The sequence below is a fragment of the Myotis yumanensis genome, unplaced genomic scaffold (genome assembly GCF_028538775.1).
Source record: "Myotis yumanensis isolate MYYU_CA2020_CCGP unplaced genomic scaffold, mMyoYum1.0.hap1 SCAF_10, whole genome shotgun sequence".
Lineage (NCBI taxonomy): Eukaryota > Metazoa > Chordata > Mammalia > Chiroptera > Vespertilionidae > Myotis > Myotis yumanensis.
The window spans coordinates 73,510,919-73,523,157 of record NW_027223761.1 but is presented as its reverse complement, the minus strand read 5'-3'; the positions used below and the strand labels follow the sequence as shown (position 1 = coordinate 73,523,157).

At 36.6% G+C, this 12,239-nt stretch overlaps 1 protein-coding gene across 9 annotated transcripts in view; it reads left to right on the top strand.

Moving 5' to 3' along the window:
* The window catches only part of GRIA4 (glutamate ionotropic receptor AMPA type subunit 4), a 433,261-nt gene that overhangs the window by 380,217 nt on the left and 40,805 nt on the right, over positions 1-12,239 (top strand). For all 9 annotated transcript variants that reach the window (XM_070426004.1, XM_070426006.1, XM_070426005.1 and 6 more), the window contains one exon: positions 5,340-5,587. In XM_070426004.1, the coding sequence (XP_070282105.1) occupies positions 5,340-5,587 (248 nt within the window). The remainder of the gene's footprint in view (positions 1-5,339; positions 5,588-12,239) is intronic.

The following is a 12,239-nucleotide window of genomic DNA, read 5'->3' as shown; positions in this document are numbered from 1 at the left end:
AATAAAATAAATAAAAATTATTTGATTATAATATCCTGATATATTACAGATATTTACATTAATACTAAATCAAAACAAATCACTCAAAAACTCAGTCAAACCCATCTCTGGGCATTGTTTAAAAAAGACACCACACACTGAGTAACATCCTTGTCAACAATGTGGAATGTTGCTAGTAGAGATAATATAAAATTTATAAGTTAATTAAAAAGTAGTAGTGGATTTTTCTAAAATTATAAATAATATTCATGACAATAAATATTGTTAACAATTATTTAATTACTGAGTATATTTCAGTCTATAAAGTTTACTAATGGGAACATATTGTTCTAACGCATTTTAGCACAATCTCTGTAAGTTTATAACTGCTTCCACCCAAAGTAGGTAGGTAAAATTTAGTAACTTTGCCTAGACACCATTATCTATATTTATCAAAACAGAATACAAGTTTGTGCTATAACTTGCATTTTACTGGAAAAATTATCGCTGATATTTATGTAAATAAAGCAAATATTTGAAAATTCATCATTCTGTTTTGAGTGACAAGGGAGAAAGAAACATCACGTTGATTCCTTGAAAACATTTCAAAAATAACTCACTGTGAAGATATTTGCCAACAAGCACACTGAACGTGTTTATTTCTGATTTTTATAGAGCTTTAAAAAGCTTCTCAAGTTCTACAACCTGGTGAGGTAGATAACAGAGTATATTGATAAGAAATAAAGGAAGAAGGCTAGTTGGACCCGAGGCTGCACAGCCTTTCATACAAGCTGTGCACGCACCAAACCCTGTGACCTTCCTCTCCCACCCAATTTCAGTTTTTAAATTGAAAGAGTTTTATAAGTGAAGGTATTTATTGTTGCAGAACTGTCTGAAGCTAATGGGACAAGGATATAATTTTCCTTCGCGGCACACTTTCAGGAATGCATAAATTTGGGCTCCGATAAAAATCTCATTCGTTTCCTTCCCTGTGTTCTCCCTCCTTTCCCGTAGAGGATGACCTGGTTTAAAGAAACCATTTGTCTAACAGGTGGAGGAAACAGGATGTGAAGGGTATTTTTGTGCTTGTCAAAATGTTTTCTCATAGGAACACAGAAATGGTACATCTATCAGCTCCACTCCACTGCCTCAGGCGCTGACCTGTACTCTGTGCTTCAAAAATGTCACCGTTATAACCAACTGCGAAAAGAATGAGGCCACGGGGGGAAATTACATTGGAATTCAACTTTTGCCTTGTTCTGTCCCGTTATGAAACTTACATGATCATGTTCAGGGCATCCTTGTTAACCATAAGCATGGAGGTATTTAAAGAAAGTCTGTTACTTGACAATGACAGCCTTGCTGTTTAGGTATTTTTACATCATTATACACCTTATTTGAACACACTGACTTTCATTTCCATGTAGATTTTATCCTGTGCCTATTTCAGTCATCAGCGAAATCATGAATGCGTAAATGAGGTGAATTACTGCCTCAGGGCTGATAATATTATTAAATAGTGCATTGATGAGCTCTTAGTCTTGCTGCACAAGCTACTAGAAACGGAAATACCTGATAACAATGTAAATATTTACTGTAATGAATGACATTTGTACAAGCTGGTATTTTCTATTAAAGGTATAAATGGAAGAATACTTAACTATTAAAAAATTTAAAAGACAGAGCATTTTAAAAATTTGTTTCAAGTAATGAAATAGTGCTTCATATCAGATAGTTTCCCATGCATTGAGTTTAACAATAAAGGCGAAATAAATAAATCTGAGGTTAATTTTCTAATTTCAAAAAATAATGACTTTTATATTAACATTGCTTATTACCTTGAAGTCTATTCACTCCCCAAACCTGATCTTTAAATAAGTAACACAGTTGAAGGTTTTAGGGACTTAAAAGTCCCATTGTCACTATATTTCTAAGTTTGCTGGGTCTGCAGAAATGCCCTCATTTTAGCCTGTCTCATCCAATTTATAAAGATGTGCTTGCCCTCACTCCTTAGCAAACACCCTCTTGTAGTCACAGATAAGGAAAAGGGATTTATTTCTAGCTCTTCACTTCTGAGTCTCCCCACCCACCCCTTCACCATCTGAATGTGATCCTATCCCAGCCATGCCCCTTTACATCAGAATTTCTAAATATTAACTGAGTGACAAATTATGTAAGTGTTTTTCAAAAATATTGCTTTCATCTTTCCTTTATTTTCCACTGGGAGTCTATATTTTACCATTCCTATAATATTTAAGTCCCGGTAAATGTAGCTTAACTACACTGTGGATTCCTCTTCTGGATTTGGGGAGAATTAATCCAACTTCTTTTGAACTTAAGGTACATGTAATTCAATATATTTAAACAAAGGCAGCAGTAATATCCTCACATTAATATTATAGGAATGGACTTCTAAAAAAATATCAATGCCCAATGGTACTTGACTTCTTAAAAATGAATTATTTGCTTTGATATTATGTCTCATTCTATAGTTAAATTGTCTTTATAATTACCAAGCTCTAAAAATACTCTCTTTTTCTATTTTGCTATGTTAGTTTTGTTTAGCTATTCTTTGTTCCTTTAATAAGATACAGAATAGCAACTGGAACATTGTCAAATAACTAGCATGATTTCAAAAAAATATTTTTAAAACATATCTCAGTTAAAAATAATACTCAGTTTTTATTTCTTCTGTTTTCAGCATAGTATACACTGTAAAATATATAATATATGAGGAACTCAATATCTTTTGGGGTGAAACTCTCAAGTTATCAATATATTTTTAAAGTCATTATATGCCTGAAGGGTATTTAGCAACACTTCCCTAAATTGAAATGCTCAAAACATATATTTAAGGGCAATCTGTATCAAGTGACCCAGAGAGTTTATAATTTTCAGAGATTAGAGCTTATACAATGAAAGAGTTAGTTCTCTGGGTGATAACTCAGTTACTGAAGCTGGAATGAGTGAGGCCTGGCAACAGAGCCACCCTAGTGGGTCTCATTCTGAACCCAGATACGCCTCTATCCTGGAAGCACAGAGAATCTTTACAGCTTAATTGTAGTGATGGCATGGAATTTCCTAGTGGGAGGATTTCTGCACCCAGAGGCAACCTTTATTACCTAAGCACACACACCCATCACAGTCTTTTTTTTTAATATATTTTATTGATTTTTTACAGAGAGGAAGGGAGAGAGATAGAGAGTTAGAAACATCGATGAGAGAGAAACATCGATCAGCTGCCTCCTGCACATCTCCTACTGGGGATGTGCCCGCAACCCAGGTACATGCCCTTGACCAGAATCGAACCTGGGACCTTTCAGTCCGCAGGCCGACGCTCTATCCACTGAGCCAAACCGGTTTCGGCAACAGTCTTTATGTCATGAGATACTTTTTCATGTGTTAATAACATAAAACATTTCATAGGACACTACAGGATGTTTATTTCCCATCTTAAATATACATTAATACAAAATATCTTGGGGGTTTTTATATGTACATCTCTTATTGTGTGTGGCTTATTATACAAGTATATTGACTAAATTCCCATCTTATAAAACCAAAAGTATGAATGCAACTTTCATTAGCTTCTTTCTTTTACCACCTGAATAATTTGCTTTTGTCCCAAACTATGTATTCTTCATTTGCTATTCAAGATACTTGGTTTTTGAAGATCTGTTTCTTGATAAGTCTATGTTCTGGTAAACAAAGGAAGGTCAATGTAAATAAATATACATTCTACTCAGGACCTAGCCTCTTGCATAGATTTAAGTCTGAATGAAGTCTACATTACTTTTCATTTGGATCCAAATGCAAAATTTTAGCACCTTGTTATTGAACAAATGCAATTGCACCAGATGAAAGTCTGCGTATGATATTGTAATATCAAACATCAAAAAGGAGTCAGCCTTTTCTATCTTATCAAATATATCCATTGGGGACATTCGAGTTTATTTGTATATCTTTTCACATTTAAATGTCTCTGTGGATGAAAAAATTGTAAATGAATGCAAATACTAGCAAACAGATCTGGATAAATTAAGTGGTGGTGGTAATGTAGATAGAATCCAAATAGGCAAAAATAAATATGTTTCTTGGCTGAAATCAGGGAATTCGAATGACTAACTCTCCAAAATATAAAGTGGGAAAACAAGAATCACTTTAAAGTTTAATGTAAATTAAACTATTTGGAGCTCTATTTGGAGATTTTGTTGGGAAAAAGTCTAAAAATGTTTTGGTAGACCTAGAGTTTTATTCTTGTGTTAGGGATATTTGGTTTGTAAACTACAGTGGTTTTTGTCCCCTTGTGCTCAACAACTTGATATAGACTGCACTTTTTTAAATAATATATGTTTTCTTTGATTCAGAGAGAGGAAGGGAGCAGGAGAAAGAGATAACAACATCAACAATGAAAAAGAATCATCAACGGGCTGCCTTCTGCATGTCCCCTACTGGGGATTGAGCCCACAACCTGGGCATGTACCTTGACCTTAAATTGAACCATGACCTCCTTCCTGGTTCATGGGTCAGAGCTCAACCACTGAGCAACACCAGCCAGGCTAGACTGCACTTTTTGTATACATCTTATTAGAATTGTTTCATTAAAACTTTGAGGCATGAAATAGGGTTTAAAAAGTAATATAACAAGTCTCCTTATCCTATATAATAAAAGGGAAATATGCAAACTGACCCTAATGGCAGAACGACCTGAATGACTGCTCAACCAGTCACTAGGAGGCACACTGACCACCTCTCAGTCCCTTTCCCTGGCTGGCAGGCTCCCATCACCTGATGGAAAACAGGGAACCAGGGATGGGTGGCGGTTGGGGGCGGGGGGGGGGGGGTGGGCAGGGCTGGCTGTGGGCAGCCTGGGAAGATGGCCCTGATCGCAGGCCAGGCCTAGGGACCGTACCAGTGCATGAATTTCGTGTGCCAAGCCTCTAGTTTCTTAAAATTCAAGTACAGTATTAAAAGGTATTTTACAAAGCTAAAATTAAATCTTACTTGGTCCTTTTCAAGTTTACCAAGAATGTGATACAAAACATGATTTTAAATGTTCAGCTCTCTTTATAACATTCTGAATTTAAAAATAATAAGTTGTTCTTTAAGCACTTGAATAGAATCATTATTCTGACAAGAAATAACAGCTTCTTCAAATAACACTTTTAAATGTCATTTCGATGGTTGTCTTAAATAGTTTTAAAAGGCTGTTTTCTAATTATAAAATAATGGTATTACAGCAAATTGGAGTTAGAGGGCAATGGAAAAGTACTGAAAGTTTTCATCCTTATCTTGGTTCTGCCAACATTAGCCTGTCGTTACTTCTTTCCTGTATTTAATTTTATTTTCGTTTCCTCCAGAGATCAAAAATAGCAGTGTATGAAAAGATGTGGACCTACATGCGATCAGCAGAGCCGTCCGTGTTCACGAGGACTACCGCGGAGGGCGTAGCTCGAGTCCGCAAGTCCAAGGGCAAATTTGCCTTTCTCCTGGAATCCACTATGAATGAGTACATCGAGCAGCGAAAGCCCTGTGACACGATGAAAGTGGGAGGAAATCTGGATTCAAAAGGCTATGGAGTAGCAACGCCCAAGGGTTCTTCATTAAGGTGGGTGGAATAGTATAACAATATAACATGTGTTGTTATAGTATTCCACCTTCCCTGATGTCCCTGAGAGAATTATTTTTGTTTTGTTTGTGAACATGGTATGTTTGTTTATCTGTTTTCTTTTTCTCCATTTCATATTTCTGATCAACGATCAGGTAATTTTTTTAAAAAAATTTTAGAGTAATCATAGTTGATGCATATTTTTTAAGGCCATATAAAAACCAAACTGGTTGAACACTAGCTGCTTCCAGTGGGCCTAAAACATGGGTAGCAAATGCTTCTATATCTCATCAACATTTTTTGGCCACTAAAACCTACACTCTCATTGTATCAGTAATAATTCTACATGTTATCATTTTTTAAAATTATACCTGCCTACTAGTTTTTGAGTAAGAAGACATCCACCTCTTTGTAGCAAACAACTTTTTTTCCATTTCAATGTTTCATTTATTATGACATCATTATATTTTAGATTATCCTGAGGTTGTATTGGTGCTAACTTTGTAATCAGAACTATTTATAAATGCAACCATGATCAGAAGGAAAACTGGGCTCTGATTTTATGGTGCTTACTCAAGTCATACTCTCACCTTTTTGCCAAGAGAGTGTGGTGTAAGTAAGATCTGTAAAATGAGGTCCAATGGCAATCCAAAACTGTTCACACGTAAACCCCTAAAGTGTGATTCATGAGCAAACATCACACATGTAGATAACCCACATGTGTTAAAAGTGAGACCTTCATTCTTAAGGAAATGCTGGTGAAATCTGCCCTTTTCACCCTTTTGGTCCTGGACATAGAGAATGCACATGTTTATGTCCAGGAGGCAGAGTTTCCTGTTTTCCTTACAGAATAAAGGCCGCTGTTGAATTGCTGGGGCTAGAGCAAAGTTGGAGTCAAAAGTGATGACTGACAAATTACTCTGGTCTCAGTGCAGCTTAGGAGAGATTCGTGCAAAGCACAGATACAGATTCAAGAAGAAATCAGAATCTTTTCTAAAGGACTTAACCAAGAACCTGGTCTTGAGAAATGATGTCCCTGGTAAGCCTTTGAAAAATGAAGGTAATGAGACCTGTGCTGTTGCCCAGCAGGAATGAAAGCAACATAAAAAATATGAGATTGTTTTCATTGGTTTCAAAGAGGGAACTGCCATGTGTTTTGGATATCTGTGTTGGGCGGAGGAGGATTTGAGACAAATATAAGAAACAAATGCTATTGCTGGAAAGGGTGTACTAAACCAATATTCTGTTTTTTGCAAGCTACACAGTCATGATTAGTGAGGGGCTTGATGGTATGTTCGTAAGGGGCCATTTTAAAAGAAGGTAGGACAAAATTAGCCAGTGAAGATAAATTTGGATGTGGACTTTGGCAATTCTGAAGCCAGGTTTATGTGACCATCCCTCCATATAGAACTAGAGAAATGTGCAGGGAGAAAGCCAAACAAAGAAATTATCCATCACTGCCCCCAAAGACTTCAACCATTCAGAAACTTCAGCAGGCACCAGGAGGGTTGATCTTTGAGGGTGTGTTCTATATAATACGATGTGGAAATATGTAAATTCAATGAGGCCAAGTAGCAAATAAATTTTTATTTAAGTAGCAGTTATAAGAGCATCTTAGTGTAAGTAATTTAAAAGAATGGAAGGGGAGAGAGCAATGGTGGTTCATATGTAGATCAGTGCTCAGACTATTGATTCCATTCACTGGGTGTTGCTTTGGCTCTTAATTAATTCTCTGTGGATGTAGCTGCCTTATCCTCTGTCTTGTGTCTACTGATAAAGTCAAGTTCCAGGGACTGAATTTGGCCTTCAGATACGCATTGATGGCCTGACTCACATTGATGGCAAGAGTTCCCTCTTAAATGTGCCACTTTGTCAAATCCACACTACGGGGCTTGTTTGGGGAGAAGCTGAAGGGCTTCATCTGTCTAGAACTGTACAATAATCAGCTATTGACTTCCTCCTCTTTTCCTGCCCTTCCCTGGATCTTGTTAATGAGGCCATTGTTAAGCTCCGCTTCCTGGATGGAGACTTTGTTTATGAGCTTTGTTTTATGCATGCCACAATTTCCTGAGCAAGCTGGCCCCTGCATGCCAAAACCACAGTCATTTTGTCCTGTCTTTGAGAACATTGGAAGGACACTGAAGGCTAATCCCCATTCGCCTAACCCCCCACCTCCCTCACTCCCCCACTCCCAGCTCAGCTAAGCAACAAGCTCATTATGCTTAAATTCTCGTTCTTATTTGACTATGATCCCTCAGTTACAAAAGAGCAAACTAATATAGAGATGGACTAAGAGGCACCTTCTGAATAAATGATTTAGTTTTCGGAAGCAAATTTAAAATAATTGTGTCCATCAGAGCAAGATCCAGAGAGCATGCATACCTGCTTCAAGAGTGCCTTGAAACCTCTGTGCCTTATCTGCTCAGTACAGAACAAGTCTGTTTTCCTATAGGATCTATCTTCTTTAGCCAGGTCTTTAGGTTAAGAGCTATGGATATCGTAAGGCTTGTGTGTTTCCTTGTCATTAATTATGGTTTTCTCACAAGCTCTGCTGTTTTGATTCATTAGGCAACATGAGACTTTAAGAAAAGGAAAACAGTAATTTATCCTTTATGTAAGTTTAATCAGAGAATAACTAGCAATCTTCTGTTGGTCCAGAGTGTTTTAAATGACTCTAGACCTTACTTTTTAATCAAAATCCTTCAGAAAAGAGAAAGAGTGTGCTATAAAATCAGGAAAGAACATCAGGACTTGGGTTTTAATGTAGACTTTAAAACAAATGCAATCAGGATCGTCACACAGAGCATATCTGTGACTGTGTTAAAAATATTACAATAGTGATGACCAGCACCCACTTTATGACAGATAATAATATACAAAGATACTTTATTTCAGACTAGTGTTTGCTGGGCATACATGATAAAAATGTTAAATGATTGAGTTCTCAGTTCCAGAAGGTCAATAACTATGCTCAGAAATTACTGTTCTATTGAACTTTGACATAGGTTAGCTAATTTTTAGGTGATAAAATGATGCCAGGTATATCGATGCAGTTAACTTAGCATCTATAGATTTCCATAGAAAAAAAGGAGATAATTACAAGTAAATGTACCTATAAGCTATAAATATCAAGGGGTGAAAGAACTTAGATCTTACTGTCATTATTATTTATTTTTCAAGTTACCTTCTAAAAACTTTTTTCAGGTCTTAAGGTACAAAAAAGAGTAAATTTCTTCGTTTATATTATCTCTCAACTTCCTCCATACCTTGGTATTTCTCTTGAATCATCTCTCCTCATGCACAGTGTAATTTATACTCCTCTCAATGCCATGGCCTTTCTTCCCATCCCTTCTTCAATACCCTAGGCAATCCAAAACACTTGTGAAAACCTTTCTCACTCTGAGAAATGTTGAAAGGTTGGTATTGCAATGGAATGTAAAGTTTAGATAAAAGAGGGAGTATGTTTATTTTGACTTTACTATAAATTTTGCTATGGTACAAATATCTACCGTACTATAGTACTTATTGCATAGTAAATTTTTATATTTTACTATCAAAATACTCTCTTTACTATCTTATCTATATTGTAATATAGATACTATGCTCTTGACTTTACTATGCAATAAATAACACTGATAAAGGTTGTTTGGAGTGAATTATAATTTAGTTAATGCCGATTCACTGACTATTAAGTAGTTGTTAGATGAGAATACCCCATTTAAAGATATGTGTGGTATCTGGTATCTGCAAATTCTTCCAGGGGTCAAAGCATGAATCATATATGAGACTTCCCCTGAAGTTTTGTAGGGTTTTGTATACTTGATCCTAATAACTGAAGCCACGTTTTAAAAAACTAGCCTCCTCCAATTTCTGTTCAAATTTTGCCTTCTCTAAAGATGTTTGTGGGACTGTGTCTAAAATAAGACAAATGTTCTATCACACACCCCTCCAAAGAAAAATGGCGTTTCAAAAAGAAAACAGTTCCAAAAGAACTCGATCAGTAATTGGTCTGGAAAAAAAAATGAAGTCCATGGGACTTGCTGATGCCCAGCAGCAGGAACCCATGGCAATGTGAGCTGTTTCTCTGAAACCAGACACATCACACTTAGTCTACAAGAAGCAAATCAGGGCCCCAAAGTAATAGGGTAGCAGGAGGAAGAAGTACTAAGAATGAGAATTAAAATAGCACAGCTTTCATTGGACTCTTTCTTTCAGTACTTAACACAATCCCTGCCCTCATAGGACCCTTGGCCCGCATCTAGATCTGCATCAGGGCAAGTAGAGTTCTCTGTAGGAGTTAGACTTTGAAGGAGTTGTTAGGACAGGTGTATTAAACTTAATATTCAAATTTATGTATGAAAAATATATTATCCCTAAGGAACCACTTTCCCACGAGACATATTTAGTCATCAGTTCAGGTATACTTGGGTTAGAAAAAGTGTTTCTCTGGATGTAGTATGCAAGAATAAAACTGTAGTATTTTGGGGGCATAACAAGTCAACTATTAATACTTACTGTAGACACTACAAAAAATTACATATTTTTAAGCTGAGTACTTAATATTACTGAGCAGCACTTGTCCTCAAAGTGAATAAACTTCTCATTTGTTTTCTGAAAATGAGTTGCAGGTGATTTGTACACAATTTTTTAAAACTATTATAGAAAGAGATATGTTTTTGCTTGTGAACATACTTCATTTTTCTTGGTTCCATATTAAAAGGTGCTACAGATAACCTAATGTTTTTTTTTAATCCCAATATGTTCTGGAATGTAGTCTATTAGGCTAGAGAATTAGAAAACACACACACACACACACACACACACACACACACACTAATTGTACCTTTCAGCATACACCCACAAAAATACACACAATCCCTGGTTGTGACATGCTTCAACACTTTCCCAGTTTGCTATTAGAGATGCGATGTTCATTGTGTGAAGCAAGTATTTTGTGTGAAGCAAGTATTTTGCATTCACAAGCTGAGGTGTCACATGGTCAAGGTGTCAGAGCTACAGGTGTCCCCGAGGGAAATAAACTCCTCTAGAACCCACGTGCTTCCTCCTTCCCTTTCTAGATGTTGAGGACAGTAGGAAACAAAACTCTCCACTGCCATTTGAAATGGAGATTTTCCATCAAGCTCTTTGCTACAACTAAAAGATTATTGAAATTACCATTCCCCATGAAAAAGGGAGGGAAAGTTGCATTTTCTCCATTTCTTTAAGATTCGCCAGGCATTATTATTCATTTTTGCCATTCTTCCTGCTAGGAAAAAAAAAAAAACTGATTTGATTACCCTTTATTCATTTGCCAATTCACTAAACAGGTAGTTTCTGCGTTCTAACTGAGCACTCACCAGGTCGTTTTTAAGTTGTTCACTCTGGGGGTGCTTGTGAGTACTGTAGGTAACACCATGGTTGGAAAGTTTCTAAATTCAATGCGTAGCTATGGTACCTTCTCATCATTCGGCTAAGAAGCTGTGTTATAGTAACTTGCCTAAGAAAATGAGTGATTTGTGGCCATTTTAGTTTCTACCACTCCAAGGAGAATCAAATTGAACAAGATAAAACTGCTGCAAAAGAAGTTTGATAGTTTAAGCTCTCATAACCTGATTTGATGAAAGACCTAAGACAAAATTTCAACTCTGAAAGCTCTAAGAAAAGCCTAAACTATTGTTCTTTAATTCCACGTAACTGCTTGTAAACAAATTCCATAAAGATAAAATAATCTGCCAAAAGAATATCTACATTATAAACAATTCAAATTAATTCATTGTCAACAGGCAACCAATGTGATGTAGAACCCATACCCAACCAAGTCAAGCAGCTTTGACCCACACATGCAAAGTGTATTCAGGAAACATCAAGTTGTATCTAAGACCAAAGTTCATAATCTGATATGTAATGAATGTGCTGTAGTTGGGCTTATGTCTACATTAGCAGTGTATTTAAGTGTTTTTCCTGCTTCATGTCTAGTAGCTAGACAGGTTCCATCTTTACAGTTCAGCTCATGAGATGAATGGTTTTCAGAAGTAACTGCAGTGCTAGTGATCAGGTTAAAAGGGGAACACAAAGGAATAGCAAAGCAAGTGCATGAGGGTTCTGGGCATTTCTATCCCTTTCTGTGCTGGTGGGTAGAAAAACCCAGATGTGGGTTCTAGAACTAAAGCTAAAAACACCAGAGCTGGAGAAGAAACCCCCACCCCCTGCCAAGGCCCCAGCAATGCTGAAATCTAGAAAGAGCAATAAGTGAGATTCCTTAAAGGAAGATAAAGTCCAGGTATTCAAAGCAGTCTATTGGCTTTGCCTCCATTTCCTCATATTCTGCATTCTCTGAGCCAATACTTAAGTGCTGAAAAAAAAAAGGGGGTTGTTTTGCTTCCTCTGTGCGTAATGTAGCTTTCGACCGACTACTCTTTGGCTCTGTCAATACTCAATTAGTAAAGAAAATGTGTCCGATTAATGTTCTTCCCTATAAGACCTCGGGCTACAGGACCATGACTTCTATAGGCAGTAAATGCCTTTGAACTTGACAACTATAAAATCATCTTTATTTAGCTTAGGAGTAGCTGTAAATTTATCCCCAGAACAGCAGCAAGGTCAATCCGTCAGGGGATTTTGTTGTTGTTTTTGTAGGATCCTATTCTCCAGG